This window comes from Agelaius tricolor, unplaced genomic scaffold, assembly GCF_023055355.1.
Source record: "Agelaius tricolor isolate 1412-34295 unplaced genomic scaffold, bAgeTri1.0.p SCAF_67, whole genome shotgun sequence".
Lineage (NCBI taxonomy): Eukaryota > Metazoa > Chordata > Aves > Passeriformes > Icteridae > Agelaius > Agelaius tricolor.
The window spans coordinates 120687-142859 of record NW_027269327.1 but is presented as its reverse complement, the minus strand read 5'-3'; the positions used below and the strand labels follow the sequence as shown (position 1 = coordinate 142859).

The window sequence follows — 22173 nt, the reverse complement described above, 5'->3', positions numbered from 1 at the left end:
AAATCATGTAAAGAAGGGACTTCTTTAAGGTTTCTGCAATGTTTAAGTGAACAATCATTAAGTGGGAGTCCTGTTCTGACAGCTTTCCTCTGCAGCCTGGACTAGCTGACCTTCTTCCAGCAGGCTGCCAGAGACTTGTGTGAGTCCTTTTAAAATAAGTGGGTGTACTTTTAAGACTATTACAGTTAGAGACTGATATTAGATTTGTCCAGTTAAAATCTCCTGGGAAAGGGCAGAGAGAGACAGAGGTGGACAAGTGCTGCATTTCTTCTTCCAAAGACTAAGTCACCAAGAGGAAATTCAATGGGAGAAACTGCCTGGGGAGTATTTGTCTCAGAAGAGATACTCATCGTTTCTTTGAAGAAATTAGTGTAATATGAAAAGAGTGCTAGCCTAAAATATGTGTCTATTGCTGACAGCTTTTTATTAACTTTTTTTTTAAGAAAAGAAAAAAAAATCACTGATATGTAAGGAATTAAGCATTTATTTCCTTTTTTTTCTTTTTTCTCCCTCCAGAAGAATGGGAAGGGGCAGAAATAATGTTTTGAAACTTCATTGTGCTCTGATCTGTAAGATTGTTCCCTATCTAGAGCCCCTTTAAAGAATTCGTGTTGTATAGTTTTTTTATTTATTCTGGATTAGAGAAGAGCTGTTTTTACTTCCCTGCTTCCTTCTTGCTTTCCCCTCCTTGTTCCAGAATGGTGATATAGTATCTGGAGGTGATATGATATCTGTGGCATAAGATAAGATATTTTGTTTAAAATAACATGCAAAATCAGTCAGTGTTTTATATAAATTATAGAAAAATAATAATATCTCCTTGCAAATAGCTTGAACCATAAGTTAATTTTTCCAAAACAAGGAAATGTAAATTGAGTCATTGGAGTAAGAATCATGGGGGAATGAAAGCTAGATGGTGATTTGAGGAATAGATTTAATTGCATAAATCTCTGAGACATATTTACACTGTTAGTCCCCGTTGACATCCTGGTAAGTACAGTGGTGATTATGCCTGCAGTTGCTCTATTTTCAATTTATTTGGCTTATTGAGTAGATAGCAGTGAGTAGCTCAGTGCATGTAGGCATATTCTGCCTTTACATTGCTGCTGTCATATGTATAATATGTATAATATTTAAACTCCTTCTAAGCTGTGTTTAATACTGATATTATTATTGTGCTGTTGTGTCTTTTTTTTCTCTGCTCTCCTTATTTCCAGTACTTTTAAGCTAGGAAATTAATAGAGACACCATATTTGCAGTTTTCTACCCGTTAGCTCATTTTAGATTGAGTAACTATTGACTCTAGACAGAAGTAAAAATTTCATAAATCAGCACTGGAAAAATAGTGCATTCAAATCAACATAAGATCTGAATTCCTCCATGATTTAGAGATCCCTAAAGGTACACAGCAACAATGTTTCATTTTCTGTCTTCACTTGGCCATGTAGTACAGCTATTTTTCATTTGAGGAAAAGAAGCCCTAAGTGAGAACTAAATGCTAAGGACTTTTTTTGTGTGTCTCAGTAAATGTGCCAATGCAGGCAGCAGGATTGATGTGGTAATTGCTCTGTTTGGTGCAGATACTGATGCTGTACCAGTAGCATCCTTTCTGTTACTGAAGTCATGTGAATGGAACTGCTCTGGTGCAGTGAGGGCTGGTGTCTGTAGACCTTGACTTTGTACCTGCTGGATTTACAGCTCTGTGTTGTGCACTTCTGGGTGCTGTTAAACAGGAGACAGTTATTGCCGGTCGGGGTCTGTGTACAAATCACCAACAGGACAGGACTGCTGGGAACGTGCCTTGAGCTGTTTGATTTTCCAGCATCAGTCCCATTACATGGTTATGACAATGGGAAGATGCCACCAGCTCACATCCCAGGCAGCAGATCAAGAACTTAATGTTACAACTTTATAAGCTTTTTGCCCAATCACACAAAGCAAAAGCACATTGACAGTATTTCTATTTAACTACTATAAGCACACGTACTTTTGGTTAAAACAATGCTTGCTTATTTAGAATACAATACTTACTTGTAAGCCTTAAAACACAATGCACAGAGCTCCATTATTAAGCTTTAACCTTCCTAATATCTTGCTAGATAAATTTTTCTGTAATTTAGAGAGTTATTCTAGACAAGCATTAATACACATACTATTGCTTTATTTGTCTGCTTTTCTACAGTTTAAATAATTTTTCTGCTGACCTATTTCATAGCTGCTTAGCTCTAATCACAGTTCTACTGCTTCTGAGGCTTGCTTTTTGCAGCTTTCTCAAAACTCTCTAATTTTGTGGATTCTTATAACAGTGACCTTTCTGAAGTGTTTGTAGTCTTTGGGCCTCAAGACCCACACCTTTACACTATGATTTCCTCCTAACATAGAACTGAAAGTAATTCACCCTTAATTGTGAGAAAGTTCAGCTCCTAGTTTAAAGTCTGTCTTTATAATATTTTCCTTTTTTTTTTTAATTCAGTGAACTGGACCAAACACTAAATCCAAAGCCTATAGTTACTAATATTCCTACGAAGTAGGAATGTTGGTTCAGCTCTCAACTTCATTGTGTGGACTTTTGGAAAGACTTTTTGGTTGAGAACTTCATGCTGTTAAATTCACTTCTCATGCTTCTCTGCTTGGAATTCTTTAATGGGCAAGGAAATAAGTTGGTGGGAGTTACCCATCTATGCAAAACTTGCATAGTGATTTCATAATACTTAAGTATTATGACAGCATGTATCATTTAGCTAAATAAAGAATTCCTGTTTTTCAGACCTTACCAGTTCGGAAAATTCCATGCAAAGCCAATGCTCCTTCAGGGTCTTTCTTTGCACGGGACAACACAGCAAATTTCTTATCCTGGTGCAGAGATGTAGGTGTGGATGATACCTGCCTGTTTGAATCAGAAGGTTTGGGTATGTATTTCTTTATTCTTTATGTTGGTAATTTAAAATAACTTTTCCTTTGTGTTTAGCCTTGAAAGACAGAAAAGCTTTTAATAGGTCCTGACTCTAAATCTGACCTTTGTTTGACTGTTAATTCTGCTGTTGCCTGTAGAATGAACAAATGAAGTACACATCACATACTACTCATTTAAGTCAATTTTAAGAGGAACTTAAATGAGAGAAAACTCTTGCTATGTTTTCTTGCACACAAATGATTTTTCACCCCACACATACTTCTGTGAGTATGGAATGCTGTTCCTTAGTTCAATGCATAAGATGGTGCTTTTCTGTTTTGGGAGAGCAGGATACACAGTTCTGTCTGCAGACATTTGGCTGGTTGTGGGATTTAATGAATTGCACAGGAGGCGAGAAGATAAAGAACTTTGCTGTTTCCCATGCTGACCATTTTTCCCAGCTGGTTCCCTTGTGCAGTTCTGGACAAAAAATATCCAATACTACTGCTTCATGGTGTTTTGTCAAAAGAATTGTACTGCTCAGGAAATCACTGCTCTAATACTACATAGTCTTCGTTGGTTTAACTATTCTTTCTTTGAAGGAAATCTTATGAATCTTGACTTCACAGTTTTTCAGCCAAATCTCATGAAATGAAGAGAGTCCAATGTTTGTTATCTGAAATAAGATAAAAGTCTAAACTAGTCATGGTGACAGATCAGTTTCTCTGGAAGACAAATGAACACATTGTGCTGAAACTTCTTTGTTCTGTTGCTCAAAAAGCCTTTGCCCTGTTGAAGCTCTTACATGTGTTGTGACTGATCTAATCCCATTCTTTTACAGTCTTGTTCTGCTTCTGTAGTCTAGCACAGATATTTCTGAGAGAGTTTTTCATTTGTCTGTTCTTTTATCCTGGGAAGTTTTTTAATTACATTATTTTATATGTCTGGGAGAAAATGCTTGGCAGAGGACAGGTTAGTATCTCAAAGGTGAAAAATAGTAAGTTGAATATATGTATTGACTCTGTTTTGTTAATTAAATCTTTAAGATTAAATTCTTGTTTGATATGGTAAATCATGTGGGAGATGAACAATAATTGTAGTTTCAATGATTTGAAATGGTGAAGAAGTTGGACATTTATCTAGGACCAAGAAGCTTGTAAGCACCAGGAGATGCAGACCTCCAATGCCTGACACAGGCAGAGGAACCTCTGGTTAATGGAATACTTCAAGGTATTTGAAGTTTGTATTGCTATGGCAAGCCCAGCCATTTGCCATTGTTCCACAAATCTGTTGTGCATTTTTAAGAAACTAGATCTTGCTTAGAGATGGAATTGGCATAGCTGGAATATGGATATTTTCTGATAATTAATTTTCACACATACATAGTGCCTTGCCTGCCATAGGAAAGCAGAGTGCAAATCCACCTGGAAAGGTGTGTTCCAGAGGACTTCCTCTCTCAGAAAATGGAAGTGAAATATGACTGAGTGTGCAAACCTGTGCTCTATTTTGCTTGATTATTGACTGATTTTCTTCACTGATTAAAAACTTGGTTCTGAGGTTTATTCCCTTATTGAATAATGTACTACTAGAAAAGATTTATGTTGCTTGAAATAGGATTAGGCCTTGATAACATTTTGGACCTATTTTTCTGAACTTGAGAAGGAGGTGGTAATCGTGTCTTTAAAAAAAAAAGATAAAACCAGTAGCTGTTATTCTCCTTCAGTTAATCATTAACTTGACGTTTTGCTTTTTTGAGATTTTCCTAATGCATTAGAAATAATGATAAATCTTAACAGTTGCCAATCTAAAGCTTTTATGTTCCTCTCTCCCACAAATCACTTCACCAATGCATAGGAAGCAAAAATTCAGCAAAGGTAAGTAATATCAAAGGTTCTTTTCAAAGTAGTGAGAAATGTGTGTGAATGACACCTGTCTTTGCACTGCCTCGTTGAACTCTGCAATTTTTGTCAATGATTGTGGTGAAATTATGGTTACAGAGGTAACTGTTTTTGTATTTTTTTCTATTTCTCCCATGGCTAATAAGCTCAGTAAATTGGTGTGTAAATTGATAGTGATAATCCAGCTTTTTTCTGTCTCTATTGGAGAACCTTATTGGATCAATGTTCTCAATTGATTAGATTTTTATCCTCTTTTTTTTACTCTTATTCTGTGTGCTTTATGGTATGCAAATACTGTGTTATTTAATTAAAGGCACATAGTAATGTTTTCATCATGCTACTGTGTCATATAAAACATTCCTGAGGTTTTTTTCTGGCAAATATGTATTCTAGAATTACAAGAGTGATTTTGAAGATCTAGTGCACTGAAATACTTGAATGATGGATTTATGGCACTGACTTAAAAAAAAGTACCAAGTGTGTTAGAGATCAACAAAACGAACTCTCTACTGGCTAAGAAATTGTTAATTGCTATTATTTCTCATTACTTAAAAATGCTATATCTCATTGTAATAAATTCTGAAGAAGTCTCTGAAATCATGCAAGTATAACTGCACACAAATCCAGCCATCACTCCCAACTTTTTAGCATTGAGGCTCAAGTGGCACAAAGGCATTTCTCACTGGGATGGAGCTGTCTCAAACAGAGACCAGAGCAGATGGGGCAGTCCCCCTGAGCCTGCAGGTAAGTGATGTTAGTGGGAATCTTGAGTGTTCTTAGAGGCTGATCTGCAAAGGGTTAACATTGTAGGGCTGATCCACACAAGCAGGTGCAGCAGACCTATTCATGTCATTTTATTCCTGTCCTTCACTTGTGGACTAATTCAGCAATTTATGCTTTGTTGGATTTGGGCTATTCAGCTGAGCTAAACAAGGAAACAAGATTGAAGTATTCAAAATAAATAGAAGGAAAAGTAAATAGAATGAAAAACAGAGGTGCTTGATATGCTAGTAGATGTGATTATACTGTCTAATCACTACTTACTTTAAATATCATTAGAAGAGAACAGTAGAGAGCTCAAAAGTTCGAAGACTTGTACTGCTAATTTGTTAATAATTTGTAATATGATGTAGTTTGTCTTGCTGAATGTTATCATGCTTTAACATAGGTTAAAATGCAAACAAATTGGAAACGGTTTCCTGTTAAGATTTGTAACACAGCCAGAGCTGACTGGTGGCAATTTATCCCTAAGTGCAGAGACATAGCAGGAAAGTCTCCGAGTTAATGCCTTTGCAAAGAAAAGGTGGCTGGGGTAGCTGATGTATGAGCTGCAGCTCACACATGAGCATCTGTAAAAATTATAGCAACACAGTAGGTAGGGATAACAAAAATAAATAAAATTTCAAAAATTGCTAAAAATAGCCACAGGACATAGGGATAATAAAAATGAATAAATTTCAAAAATTGCTAAAAATAGCAACACAGTAGGTAGGGAGAATAAAAATAAATTTTAAAAAATTTGTTAAAAATAGCAACACAGTAGGTAGGGGTAATCTGGAGTGCTGCAAAATAGAGGGACACCATGTGTGCTCCCTGCAATCATTGCCAAATTTAGCATGCTTGTCATATTTTTTACTTTTAAAGTTAGTGTATTTAAAGGAGAAGGAATTAGCTTTGCTAATACCAATAATTATGATCCAAAATCCAAATTTTGGTCATCTGTGCAAATCTTGAGGTACAGTGTCGTTGAATGGTCTTCTTAGCTGTATCAGACTATGTGGGACTCTGAATATGATGTGCTAACTCTCTCATGCAGTGTAAGGATGTTAATACTGCCTTTAACTCCTCTGTTCCTGTAAATATGCTTTGTAAATTCCCCTGTAGGGCTTTAGGGCAGCAGATCCCCACAGCTCTGGTAACTTTCTTTATGGAAGCATACTAGGTGGAGGTATTTGTAATTTTGCTCATGCCTGAAGAGTATAATACTCAAAGAAAACTCTTCTTGGACAAATAAGAATGGTAAGATTTTCTGTGATTGTTCAGTGAACAGAAGGCATAAATTCTGAACTCTTTGTGGTAATGGAGTGTTGTTGGATGATTATAGGATTTGGAACCAGTGAATATTCTGCATCTCTTCCATGATAAAGAATACCCAGCAAGAAAAGGGTTTGCCACTGAGTGTGCCAGCATGCTGATGTGTCATCTGTTTTGGGAGGTGTTGGATGCTGTTGATGTTAATGTTTTGTGCTTGTATATTCTATGCATATGTACACACAGGATGTGACATGGACTTCTTTTGATGCAACTGATTGATTTGAGTTTCATGGACAGGTTTCCTAAATAAATGCATTTAGTATTTTAGTGGAAATAGTAAACTGAAACACAAACACCTCTGATCTCTCTTCTAACATTGTTCATTTAAAGGTTATTTTGAAAAATACTCAAATGTTGCTTGCTTAACAATATGTTAGACATGGGGAAGATTATTTTTTAAATTATGTAGTTTATCTGATTTCAAGATGGAAGTTTTTTCTGTTCTTTTATACTGAAACATTTACAAATTTTGAAACTATGTTAAAATTTACTTGAAGTTGCATCAGAATAAGACTTTGTCCCATCTTTCGCAACTCTTTACTAAACTACTCATAATATTACTGAATACATCTCATTTTGAGGACTATAGAAGCATCCTAGACTCTTTGTTGTTACCACTGGATTTGCATGTTAAACTAATGAATTTCAGTAAATTATTAGTGTTCAAATGATCTCTATATCCCCTCTACATTAATTCTTTACTGTCCTTGAATCTAGTAGGTTTGACACCTGAATTGTTTTGAGATTTCCATGAGTGATTGAGCTGAAATGGGGCAGGGAGTGTAGGGGAAGCACAAGTGTGTCAGAGTATAACTCTGATGCAGAAGCGAGGGTAAGTTTGTTATAATTTAACAGAGTGTTGACAAAACAATATTGGAGGTTTTTTAAGAACAAAAAAGCCTTCTGTAGGATCAGAGTAAATATTAAAGGAAAATGTGAGAAATGATAGGAGGAAGGACCAAAGGACCATCCTTTTGGAAAACTTTCCCTAAACTAGTGTGAGTTCTGATGGCAGTTGGAAGCCTGTGATAATAAATACTAAGGCACTTGTAAAACTCTTTGCTTCTAGTGGGATAAGGAATGCATTAGAAACAGAAATCATAGTTACTTTTTATGACTCAGCTATGCCTGATATCTTAATCTCTAAACCAAAAAAAATTTATGTTAGACGGAAGAATGACTTCATTAAAAATGGTTTATAAAAGTGTTAGGAGCCAAGATTTGAAACTTGGCAGGAAGTTGTGAGAAGTTTATTTTTGTATTGGATATTCCGTATTTATTTCTGTGATTGGATATTCTACTATTTTAAAACAAACACAAAACCACAAACAAAACAAAACCCCTGAATGTTATTGCAAACTTTCAGTTTAAACCTGCTCAGTAAAGACATGGACTCCAAGTGCATTGTGTGTTCTGTCTCCTCACAGTCACAGGTTCTGATAATGCTGGAAGCAGAGGCTGCTCCTCCTCTGCTTCTCCTGGTGGCATCCAGGCACTGTCAGGACTCAGGACATTGCTCTGGCTGCCCTGGGTGATTCCAGACCCTGGCAGGGGCTCAGGGACCTTGGCACAGAGTCAAAACCACCTGTGCCTTTGATTTTAGCCCATGGAAACAATTACCAACTTTGTGTGAGGAGTTACAAGCCACAAGGGTTTGAATAGAATGATGGTGAATTTGTCACAGGGTGGAAAAGTAGAATTTTGGGGTTTTTAGAATGGGGGTTCAAGAGGTAAGATGGAGGAATCTGGGTGTGTCCCGTCCTTCTCCTTCTTCTTGTCCTCCATCTTCTGCTGTGATGGTGGCACTTCTGGATTGGTTTAGGGTAGAGACAGACTGTCTAACATAGGTGATGGGTATTGGGAAATTATTGTAAATAAAGCACACATGGTTCTTAGTATAAAAAGCCAACACCACCCCAAGGGCAGGGACTGTGCCACAGCCCAACCTGCTGGACAGATCTCAGCAGGTCAGAGAAGGAATGGAACAGATGAGAGAAAATAAACAGCCTTGAAAAACAGAGCTGAGGAATCCTGACTTCTTCTTCGGTCATGGGGCTGGGAAAAAAGAGACTTTTTAATACCTTGGGAGCCATTTCAGCAACAGAAACCTGAGAAGGTAAGGACCTCTGGGGAAGCACAAAGGTTGAGTGAGCAAAAGAGGAATACCTGTAAAAAGAGAATGAGACAGCAACAAGATGGGAGCAGTGTGAAGAAATGTTATTGCCAGAGAGAAGCAAGGATAAAAACTTCCAGGAACTGAAAAGGAATTATTGTTAGCAAAGAGTGGCTGGAGGTAGCATGTAAAGATGCAGGCAATGAGGACAGCAAATAAGCATTTAAAGAGAAGAGATGAGAAGCAAAAAGGCAGGACACCTAAAATAAGCCAGACTTGTTTGCACTATTTCTCTATCTTCCCATTACACTCTTGTCAAGCAAATGCCATCAGTGAGATTCTCTAGAAAGATGGATATTTCCATTCATTTTATGCAGGGGATCTGCAAAAAATGACATTTATTGGTCTCTGAATGAGACACAGAATGAAATACATATGCTGTATAGTCCTCAGGAATGCTGTTATTTTCTCTTTAGAAGCACTGTCTTATGAGATGACCTGGTGTTTGTTTTTGTGGCTGGTTATTGCCTGCACACGTCTTCATCCTCTAACAATGATGTCACTGTGCCACATTGTTCAGTATGAAATGCATGAAATGTGTCTAGATTATGTTGATTCAGACTTGCTAAAGGTCTATGAAATTTGTTTGGGTACATAATTTTTTAACTTTTTAAATCAAATTTTCTTCTAGCTATATTTATAAATCTTTTTGCAAATAGTGGTGGTTGAACCTCTCTTTTTCTTCCATTCCAAAGTCATTCAGATGTACATACATATGAATTGCAATTTACTTGGTTTGACTATTCCAAACCCTTAGTTTATTCTATTTATATTTTGGGGTATGCCTTCCTTTTTAAAATCAAGTTTTATTTTGGGGCTGTCACAACCAGTTTAAAACCAAAATAGCAGAATAGACTTCCAAGGGTCATGAATGTAACACTTTAAAAATACTGATTACTAGTAAAGGTAAATATTTAATGTAATTACAATGTTGTGGGAAGGAAGAATATTGAAAATAGCTGAATGTCCCAGTGTTCATCATTTATATTCTTAGTAACAGATGGCTGAAGAATAAATATATTTTTCCTAGTGCAGTGCCTGTTTAGTTTTCATGCTCTGCAGTTTCACTTCTGGAAGTATATTTGGATGAGATTAGAGGACAAATGCATACCTCTCAAAAGGCTGCACAGGCACTAGGGAAAGATGTTGGGATGAGCATTCAGCTCACCCCACTTACACTTATCCTGTCAGTGGAGCTCAAGTTGAAGTCCCAGAGGCTGGAGGTCTGCCCTGGGGCATTGGTTACCCAGAGGTGTTCAAGGCTCTGGAGTCCCCTTTTGGCTCTCGTACATACACAGAACAAAGTGATTGCTTTCAGAGCTTTAACTAGACATTAAAATATCTTTTTCAGGTATGGTATTTTTTCTTCATGCATTTGAGTTAGGTGAGTCTTTAGATTACCAAAAGTTTATATAGCTGTTGTCTTGACCTTAACTCATTAAAAACAAATTTATTTGGATGCTGTTCAGGTTTTTTCCAATTTATACAAAGAGTCATACAATTACTTTTTGGTCTCAATTCAATCTGAAATTGTACAATTTTTTTTAATATTGTGGAAATTTTTAAAACCTGAGTTTTTACTCACAACAACATAAGGGCTTTACTCTAGTAGGTATTTCTAAAGAGTAGATTACAATGTACTCATAATTACTATCTTCTCTTCTGTTTTTCTTTTCTTCTTGAAGTTTTGAGGAGTTGATCATACAAACAGCCACAGACCTTTCTTGGTTTATTGATTTTGGATTTGCTGAACTTCTTTACAGAACATTACCTATTCTGAATTGTGGAGGAAAAAAACGTATTGTTTTATGGGGGGTATTTCATAATTGTTACAACTTGCCCCTGAAGGCAAGGGTGACTGAGGATCTTGCTAATAGATTCCTTTGGGCAGGTGAGAGTGCAACCACACTGAATGAATAGTGTTTATATATACATATATATATATAAATGTATGTATGTATATATGTATATATATGGCAGGTTTATTGTAGATCAGTTTGGCTGCAATGGAAAGGAGGTATGAAGCCATTTTGGCTATTTTCATCTATAGAAATGCAGCAAAGTATGAAGATACCACTTAAGAAAATATAGAGGGAAAAGAGAGAAAGGATAAGAACAGAGAGTGAAGTGAGACTTAATTGTTGCAATTTCAATGTCTCTTGTTTAAAGTGATGTTGAGAGTGGGGTAAGCCCATGGAACACCAGGTTCATTGGGATAAAATACAGTCAGGTTCAGGTGACAGCACCCAGGGTGCCACCCCTGAGGCAAGGGTGATCCAACACTGTGGCAGAAAGCCTCAGGAATTCGTCTAGGCACGTTTTGGGGGACTTTGGTGGTTTGTGGCACCTGAAGCAGGGCAGGTGCCTGTCACACCAGCGTGGCTGAGCCAGCTGTGCCCCATCAGAAGGGAGGGATGCCTGCAGGCCCATGGGAGTGTTCCAGTACCTTCCACGGAGGGGAGATTCACACCTGAGCCAGTTCTCTAAGGGAGGACCTTGCCATGATAAAAAGCACTGTTCCACTTGGCAGAATCTGCTTCTTATGAGTCTTTTCCCTTACTTAGCTCAAAACCCAGCTTGTTGCTAAACAGAAGTTGGTTTGTCATGGTGGGTGCACAGCGCCCCTGTGCCTGGACTGCTCTTACACAGCTGAGATATTTCACCCCCACACACCCAAAAAATCTCCCCTTCTCTTTCCAGTCAGGAGTGCAAACCTGGCCTCAGCAAAGCACCTGCTGCTTTTGCAAATGGATGGTTGGGACATTAACCCCTAACATTTCAATCTCTCACAAAAATGAGATCATGCTCTGTCACAGCTACTGAGTCATAAAAAAACTATTCTGTGTGGAATCCAGGCATGCAGACTTACATTATATGTATGTATGCACAAAGAAGAAGCTCTTTTTTGAGTTTCTTCTTTATGGGATTTTCATACTGTGAAGAACTGATTCCTAAAGCATTCTAGTTTCATATTTACTGTAAGAGTAGATGTGAAAAAAAAATTCAGGACCAAATTTATAGTGAGGTATGTCTTTGTTAATGCAACTTTGTTATTTTTTAAAATAAAATCGGCTAAGAAAAATAGTGAACTAAAAGATATGAATTTTCTTAGTTTGTGAAAAGTATCACACTAATTTTACTATTTTTGACTTTCTACTCGTTAAAGTGTTTTCAATATGCCAGAGCTCTTGATTATTTTTAAATAGTAATGACCTGCTTGCAGATTACCAATTACCCCAAATAATTATTCAGTGATTTAGTTAATTAAATGGAGCTTCTGAACTCTGAGAACCACTCATGAATCCCATCCTTTTTATTCCAATAAAACTCTACTGCAAGCCAAAGAAAAAAAAAACATTCATTAGAGTCAAGAGTAACAGATGTTGATGATTAGGTTCCATTCCATCACTAAGATCTTTAAAATAGCTTTTATTTATCAATGTTTTCCATGTTCATTTTGCTTTTCTAGTACTCCACAAGCAGCCAAGAGAAGTGTGCCTTTGTTTGCTGGAACTTGGAAGAATTGCAGCAAGGTAGGTGAAAATATTCAAAGACTGTTGAAAAATTTGCATTCTTGACAGCAGGGGCTATTGACAGACATATTAAATCAGCACATCTCAAGATGACTTTTGTGCTCATTAGGTTCAAATAGAATATTTGTCTTGATGTCACTCTTGAAGGCAGTTGTTAGCAAATATTTCAAAATATCTGTACCTCAATGAAGATATTTGTAGGCTATCCTTCTATTAGGAGAGGAAGGGTTTTTTTTTTTCTATAAAGCTTTGAGCCATTTCTCCTTCTAAAGTCAGATCTCTCTATAAACAGCTGCAATTTCATGAAGTTTACTGGTAATAAGGTCATCTTCACTTGATCTAAATCTGACCAAGATGATTTTAGCTGTGCTGGACCTTCAGTACATTGTAATGTTATCTTTGACATCAAGACAAGGACTTTTGCTAAGCAATCAAAATTACAGTAACTAGAATGTGATTTCCCCCCTTTTTGAAGATGTAGATTTAACCAGCATGGTGCATAAGATTTACTGAAAAATACATGAGCAGCAGCACTGCTGCCCAGTCTTGCATGTAAATTGCAGTTGCATTCACTGATGTGTGTAAAGTTGCAGTACCTTGCTATTCAGATAGTTTCATTAATTTCAGAAGAATTCCTTGTGGTAACAATCAAGGTGAGGCAGACCCCTGTTTATTCCCTGTTTAAGAACTAGTATTGGCAAAGTTGCATCATGTGTATTCCTGTTTTGTGAATGAGGTCATATGGAAAACTAGAAATTTGTCTCATGGTCCAGTTTCAGAAAAACTCTTGCTGTCAGTGGAAGCTTGCATAGGAACAGCAATGATCAAAAAATAATGATTTCAGGTTTTCACTTATTTTGTTATCTCTAGAACTTGTGTTCAAATGGCAAATTGTTTTAGTTTCCCACAAAGAAGAAAGTATTTTGATCTGCAGGTGCATAATGAAATTAAAATGAATAAGTCTTAATTTACCTGAGCAAACAAACTGTGCTTTCAAGACCAGCTTGGAGATAGACCTGCCAGCGCCCAAAGGCCCTTTGCTGGGGCAGAACTGTCAAGGGTATCTGCCCCAGTTGGTTACTTTATAGTACCCAGCTTCTCAGGTAGTGCATGGTTGTGGGTAGGCAGTGTTGGATTCTGCTAAGCTTGGTTGAGTTAGATTAATCTCATTTTTCAGTGAGATTTGATGTCTCAATAGATCTACAAGGGAATGAAAATAGAATCTTATCCTTATATTTGTCTTAAGCTTCCATGTCTCAGATGCTTTCTGTTCCAGACATGGAAAGAAGTACTGAACAAATAAATAAGCCATGCTTTCATTTATTATGCATATCTATCCATTTACCTTTAAAATATTTGTATTGTATTTTTTATTTATAATGCATGAATATTACCATATATCATTCATTATTTTATATATTGTGTTTCTGTTTCTGTATTTATGTTTCTTCATTTAATTTTATTTATAGCTTAGGGGTCAAACAACATGTCTGTCTACTTTTCCCTGCTCTACTATCTCTTCAAAACCAAACCAATCCCCATTTATAATCTTGTACACTTCCAAGGTACACAAAAACTGAACTGGAATGTCAGGTTAATACAATTTAAAACCAAATATATGATGCCTGTTTTGCCTGAGTCTGGAGTCTCTAGAACTGTATGGGAAAGGAGAATTGATAATTGCCTTCTTTAAGTGCAGGAAAGAGCACATTAAAGGGAGGTTGCTGTGCTGCTTTAAACAAGACAGAAGTCAGATGGATGCTTTGTAGAGCAAGCTGGGTCTGTTGGCTGTGGTGGTGTTTGCAGGGGTCCCAGGACGAGGGAAGAGTGAGAATCTTGACTCCATGGTTCAGAAGGCTGATTTATTTTTTTATGATATATATTATATTAAAAGAAAATTATATATTAGAACTATACTAAATAATAGAAGAAAGGATTTCATCAGAAGACTTGAAAAGAGTAGAAAAGAATGGAATGGTAATAAAATCTTGTGACTGCTCAGAAAGTCTGAGACGGCTGGACTGTGATTGGCCATTAATTAAAAACAACCACATGAAACTAATCAAAGATGCACCTGTTGCATTCCACAGCAGCAGATAATTATTGTTTACATTTCATTTCTGAGGCTTCTCAGCTTCTCAGGAGAAAAATCCTAGCCAAAAAAATTTGTCATAAAATATGTCTGTGACAGTTGGCAGTCTTAGGGATCTGCTTTCCAGAACAGGAGCTATGGAGATCTTTGAGAAAAGTGCCTCAGTCTGTTTTTAAAGAACAAAAAGTGTCAGAGATACTGAGTAATTTTAGAAGCAGAAAGATATGTTCAAAGTGGCTTACTCATCACGAGGACTCAGCTTTTGGCACACTTTGCCCAGCTAGGTTACTGTTAGTCCTCAGCTCTGTAACTCCCCAAAGTCAAGCTAAGCTTGTTTGTTTAATGCAAAAGGACTTGTGATTGAGGCACAAGTGAGGAAGAATGAGGATTGCTTGAGGAGGAGTTACATTGAGCTCTGTTCTGCTGAACTTGAACTTGTATTCAAAGATACTCTCTGGAGGAGGGGAGACAGGTGATAATTTACCTTTGCTTTAGCAATGCTTTTAGCATGTTATCTCACAGTGTCCTCTTAGACAAATCAGGGAAAGATGGTCTTGATGGATGGACTGCACAGTGAGTAGGAAACTGGTGTGACCACTTGGCTCAAAGAGTGGCAGTTCAAAGATATTAATAAAGATACAGTTGCCTGATAAATTATCCTGAATTTCAGCTTTTTATGGAAACAAAGTTCTGAGATTGTCTGCAAAACTTCAATAGTTAAAATGAGACCTTGTGTCACTGGCAGATGTTATGTGGATACAGTGAGATTTATGAGGGAGGGAAGTGTCCTACAGGGTGGATTTGACCTCTGAAAATGCACAGGACTATTGCAGTGGGTTGCACAGGTCCAACATTCTCCTAAGTGTTTGAAAGGCAGAGATTATACAATGGAAAACAGCTAAATTATTTTTTCTGCACAAAGGATGAAGTTCTTGGGTTACTGTTAAACTCTGCAGGGTTAAACAACACTCACAGGTCTTTTGGAATTACTGTTGAGCAATTTCAAGGTCTTTCTGCTATTGTATTCAATTTTTCTTTGATAAAAATGGAAAGTGGTGCTCCAAGAAGCCTAACAGAGATCATGTTACAGTGCACTGCTGCTTCACGTGGAGTTGTGGGAAGCCAGGCTAGAAAGGAGCAGAAAAGGAAATGCTCAGCATACCTTCCTGGAATTTGCACCTCTACCCCTCTCAGAAAAGATGTGGCTTTTTACAATTTCAGCTTTCCAGCAAATTTGCTTCAGGTTCATACAGCATGTAGGGGAAAAAAGTGTGTGTGTTTGTTTGATCGTTGATTTTATTTTTCAACTGTTCATCAGAGGAATTCAGAATACTGGAAGTACAGGAAACTTTAAAAATCTGTCACAAAGACAAAATTTAGAAACTATGAAAAGTAGTAGAAGCAAAGAGGCAACATTTCTTACAGTGGAAGAGTTTTATTTGATGAGTAAGGCTGTATGCAGAAGTAGGCTTAGAGCCCAGTGGGAATTCCATGATTTACAGCCTGTCAGCATCTGCAGACAGACTGGAAGTAAACAGATTGTATATAAGTGCTTGCCTCAATGTTGGCTGACTTTTCACTACACAGACTGCACCAGTTAGAAGCCAATACAAGCACAGATTTGGTTCTTGCTTTGCTTTCTATTAATTCACTAGGCAGTAGTATGACTAAATTAAACACTATCAGAAAAATGCAAAAGCTAGTATGTGTGCTTATATCTTTTCTCTGTACGCTTCTAAGATCATTATGGTATTTAGCTTTAATTTTCATGGTATGTATTTGTTAATGCTCAATATTTTAGCGTCCAGGTCTTTATCTAGATAAGTCAGTATAGTTCTGCCTTTGGACTATGGACTTTTCTGCTGCAGAAAAAAATAGAATTTCATTTGTACAAGTAGTTTGCTATGAGAAGTCCACCTGGTGTGATAACTTTTCCAAGCTGAAGTCATTCTCCGAAAAAGGAACTCTAGTGTGGTATTTGCTGGGTCTCCAGACGAAGGAGGAATTGAGAATTTGACTCTATGTTTTTAGAAGGTTAATTTATTATTTTATGTACTTATATTAAAGAATGCTGTACTAAAACTATATTAAAGAATAGAGAAAGGATAATTACAGAAAGCTTAACAAGATAATAATTAAAACTTGTGACTGACCTCATAGTCTCAACACACCTGGACTGTGATTGGTCATTAAGTAAAAACAATTCGCACGAAGCCAATCAAACATGCACATCTTGGATAAACAATCTCCAACCACATTCCAAAGCATCAAAACAGGGAGAAGCAAATCAGATAATTATTGTTTTCATTTTCCTCTGAGGCTTCTCAGCTTCCCAGGAGAAGAAGTCCTGGTGAAGGGATTTTTCAGAAAATATGACAGTGACACTCTGGATGTTTTTCTGGGGTTTGTTCAGTGTTGGCAGATAAAAAAACCTCAAAAACCAGAAGGGGATTATCGGTAATTAGAAAAATGGGATGCACTTTTAGACTTTTGACTTCTGTCCAAGCTGTGCTGCATGCTGTGAGATACTGACTCAGTCACTTGCCATAAAGCTTTCAAAAGATCTTTCAAAGAGAACCTTGCTCTTCAAGTGCTCTGGTTTGAGTTTATCCATGGTGAATTGCATGTATTTTGTATTTTGTTCTAGCTGGAGCTACAAGTGTGTTGCCTGTCAGCAGAGATCTGAAGGCAGTCAAAAATCAATTAGTAGAAACACTCACCACTTCTGAAGAGTAGTGGCCAATTCTCAGTTTACTTATCTATAAATTCAGTGCAATAGCTGAAACCAGGAAAGCCCTTAATCCCTTTGCATTTGTATTTCTTCAGAAAATACTAACACAAAATATAAGTTGTTAAATAATTTGAAAAGGAAAAAAAAATAAAATAGAATAAAAGTGCAAATGTACTGAACTTGATCATGTCTTGCATGGTATTGCAATTTTTGAGGCCTAGTGTTGCTCATAAATTATTCACCAACATATATGATAACAGACAGAGAAGCTGAAAAATTACCTGTATTTCCTGTAAATTTGATTGAGATACTGCATCTAAATTTTTTTTTCTGTTAATTTGAAATTATGGCAGTATGGGTTGGTGTATTTTAAACATCTCCATTAGTGTGTGTATCATTCTGTTATTGTACACAAAGCAGAAATTCTTTCTACTGTTTTGTTTTAAAATATACTTTATATGGACTAGTAATTTATTATTTGCATGTTTCCAAAAGGTGTGGAGTGGAACCTCCTGGATTAATAAAATTGGAAAAAGAGATTGAACAAGAGGAAACACTTTCAGCTCCCCTTCCATCTCCTTCACCATCACCCACAAAGTCTCCTGGGAAAAAGAGCACAGGGAAACTGTTGGATGATGCTGTAAGTTGTGGGAGGAAGCTTCTTCCTGCCTTATTGATTCTGACGCACTCACTTGCAAAACACACACAAGCCTGAGTTTTAACATCTCACTCTGTTTTAAACATTCATAGACTTACAGAGTTATTTGCCTTTTGACCACAATTATTTATGTCTGAAGCTTAGAAAAAAAAAAAAAAGTCACACTGTGTAGGAGCTCTGCAGCTTAGGTTTGTGCTTAGGGCCACATTCCCTTCTTATTACTCCTTTACTCCTTATTCACCAACTCCCACTTGGTGCTTTGTCTGAGGAAGGACTGAGTCAGGACAAGATTTGGCTCATACTGACTTGTACTGAATGTTAACAAACACTTCTGAGATATTTCAGCCTAATTTTTATGCTGTTCTACATGATTCTCACATAGTAAAAAACAAGCTTTGTTTTCCTCATTGTTAGAATCTTGCTTTGAATTTCATTAAATTGTTGCAGCATATTGTGTGTTCATGTTTCTGGTGCAAACCCACAGGGGTTCATTTGAAATAGCTGGAATCAGATGAAAAGGACATATTTTGAGACCATGAAGAGGTTAAACTGAAAAAGTACAAACCTAGCCTGTAAAAAGAAGCAGTTACCATAGTAACTACTACATTGCAAAGTAGATGTGCCACCTGGGAGTTACAAAGCACTTCTTGAAAAATCCATGTGCCACTTTCCTGTTACAAAGAGCAGATGGAATATAATGTTCCTTCATTTTATTGAAACACTTTTTTTTTTTTTAATTTGATGACTATAATTACATTTAAAATTCTCTGGTTTGTATTTCTTCCTTTACCTAGTAGAAGTGCTTGTGTTTCAACAGAATTGAGAAAGAACAGTTATGTGCAGAAGGAGGCTGGTGACTGCATATCATGTAGAAATTGAACAGAGAGAATGTAGATTTTCTCTAACCACCTCCTTTAATTTAGAAAGCAGTATGGATAGAAACAGAAGGAATTCATCCAGCTAGAGTCCTGACCTGCACTGCCCCAGACACTCACACCATAAAATAGCAGCAGTTGCTCATATGGTCCAGACTTAAAATAAAATAGAATATAATTCCTCCCTCTGCTTCCTTATTTGATTTCCAAATTCCACTCAATACTTCTGTGTCCTTTGGGACAGTAATGCAATGGAACCTGCAAGAGCAGAATCAGCAGTGAAGATCTTATTATCCTCTGTTTTACACCAGAATAGATTTGTGGCTTTCATTCTCCACAGGCAGAAGATGGGTCTGTTTTGGTCTTACACAGCTCAAAACAACCTTGATCTTGTTTGGACCCAGTAACTGGGTTTTTTATTCCTTATATGAGCTCTGGTGGACAAAGCATTAAGTTCCTGCTGCCCATTTTCAGCTGCCAGAGTGGTAATGCCAAAGGATATTTATTATGTCAGGAATCCCTCATTATTGAACAGCATTCAGAGGGCCATGGCCAAAAAGCTCCCTAAGCACAATTCCAGTCTTGGTTCCACCTTCCTAGAAATACAGGAATACACCTTTTTAATCCTCAGCAAGCTGTACTTGGATTTAAGTCATCAGCCACTGATTTCATGTAAATCATTCCTATTGTACATTAACTGTCTAAATAGTTTATTCACCAGAAATGGAGGCTAAGTCTCATCCATGTTAATAAAAATAATTTGAGTAACTGATCTTAAAATTCAAAACTTGATTCATTCAAACTGAGGGCAACTCATCTGATACTTGAGAAATACTTTTTGTGTGTAAAATACATGTAGAATTCCTCTGTTAAGTGTTATTTTAGTTATTTTTCTTCATAAAAATATTATGCCCTGATTAAAAATAAATAAGCCTTAAGAATACTTATAAAAAGTACTTATACTTACCTTCCACAGGGTAATGAAATTATTCAGATAAAGGCATTGAACCATTTCAGAAATAACTGGAATGTCTTTAAATCACTCAACAGGGTTAGTTTCAAAAGTATAGAAACAATAATTGGTTGCCTTTTAAGTTCTTTTTGGCTTATTTAGCATGCTATAATTTAATTCTTAAAGCAAATCTGAAAAACATTTAAACTTCAGAAGCCTTATCTATTCATGATAAACAGAACACTCATTGGAGTGCTACAGCTTTGGCCAAGCATTTTTTTCTTTTTATGAAACATTTAAGACTTTAATTTGTTAGCTATTCTGAAAATATCCTTTCCTGGGCCTCAGACCGTTTTTACAGGCCTTGGTTTACACTCTGGATATGAAAATGTCTTTGGAATATTGTTTGAAGTGGACAGACATCTACAAGTTCCTCTGGCATTTTGCATTGTTTCATGCTGACATACTAGGTATGTATTTTGTCCAAGAAAACCACAGTGTATGGAAATGCTGCACTAATTCTTGCTGTTCCTATGCAGAAGTGCAATTTGAATGTCAAGGAAGAGTTTCACGGCCAGACCTGCTCTTTTGGTATTGATGCCTTTGCTACTTTCCCATCATTGAAGAGTACAAAATGTACTTTTACTGAATGTACAGTAAAATGTACTTTTACTGACATGTGCTGTCTTTGGTAGCACATGTCAGAGCAAGGATGCCAAAGTCAAGCTGGTGCAGCTAATAATGTGCAGGAAGGTGGTTTTCATCTGTTTTTTTCTCGCCCTTGTTTTTTGGGGTTATGTAGTTAGGTTTGGCAATCATAGTGTTCTTGAGGTCCCTTTAAATTAACTGAGTTTGAACCAGCCCAAACAAGGAGATCATCAACTGGCACTTGAAACTACTGGGGCGTGTCTTGGCATTAATTTTTAATCACATCACAGTATTTTCTGTATGCTTTTTCCCTAAGGTGTTTGAGCACAGTTTTAAAGAGGCAGAGCCTCTTAATGGTAAGGAAGATTCCTCTGTTTTTTATATATTTAGAAGGCAGGATGAATCTTACGACATCTTCATTTTGCCTCTTAGCTGTATTAGCGCTCTGAGCTGATTCATCATAAAAGTTACAAAAGTGTGGTGCTAAGCTCCATGTAACAAACTGCTTGACTTCAGATAAAGAGTGCAAATTTGATGCTGGGCTGTGTAACATTTTTAGCTCAGCTACTAAATCTATTGGAAAGCACCACAGGGTGCTTTCTGGGGTTACAGAAATGTTAAGCAAAACCAAGAAAAATATCATCAATTAAGACTTCCATTAAATGATACATTATGACAAGTGTTTTATTGAATGTTTTGCTATCCATGCTATTTTAAACAGTTGCTATCAATAACTTCTTGTTTTATAGGTTAAGCACATTTCTGAAGATCCACCTTGTAAGTGCCCTAATAAGTTCTGTGTGGAGCGTCTTTCACAGGGAAGATACAGAGTTGGAGAGAAGATCCTTTTTATTAGGGTAAAGATTTTATTTTCATTTCTTTATTTTTAATTTGTTTTGACTTTACTGCTACCTTCCACTTTGAAAATTACATCACTGATTAACAGGAAAAAATATTTTCTGTTTAACCAGCACTGACTCATTTTTATGACACAGTTGGAGAATAAATAACCTACAGTGTGTTAACTGGCCCAAGGGATTATTAATGTAATAAATATCCTTCTGACTTTAGGTCATTGAATTTGCTCTCTCTTTAATCAATTGCAACCAAATGAAAAGTCTTCAGAAATAGACCTGGTGACTTCTCAGTTTGGCTTGAAAGAATATCCCCTGCATTGGAACAGCCTTTCTCCCACTCTGTTTTGACTGATACTATTTAACAGGTCAGGAAACAGATCAAAGGCTTTATGATCATTGAATTGCCAAGGCATGACTAAGATATATTGCTAAAGCAGTACGAGCAAACCATTAAAATCCATAGTATGTCATTCGATTAACAGGTATTTCCAAACCCAGAGCTGTATTTCAGACTTTGTATGCAGATTATTAACTCCCACAGCACAAAGTTAATCAGTATCAATATTTGCTAGCATTATTATATGGCTGAATTTAGCACATCTATATTTTCAAAGATTAATTCTTCTGATCCACTTAATCTTCTCTATATATGGCTATGGTAATAATAATTGAAAATATGCTAATCTTGTTATTCTGTAGTTGTATGTTAATCTGATTCTTCCCATCTTCCTCTCCACATGCACTATTCTTGAGTCAGGACTTGACAAAA

The 22173-nt window shown here is 36.7% G+C and overlaps 1 protein-coding gene across 1 annotated transcript in view; it reads left to right on the top strand.

The window, feature by feature from the left end:
• Positions 1-22173, top strand: part of GAS2 (growth arrest specific 2) — a 92048-nt gene that overhangs the window by 32934 nt on the left and 36941 nt on the right. Inside the window, exons 4-9 of the mRNA XM_071417120.1 lie at positions 2768-2909; positions 4748-4767; positions 6896-6971; positions 12528-12591; positions 17910-18054; positions 21297-21404. Coding sequence (XP_071273221.1) covers positions 2768-2909; positions 4748-4767; positions 6896-6971; positions 12528-12591; positions 17910-18054; positions 21297-21404 — 555 coding nt within the window. The remainder of the gene's footprint in view (positions 1-2767; positions 2910-4747; positions 4768-6895; positions 6972-12527; positions 12592-17909; positions 18055-21296; positions 21405-22173) is intronic.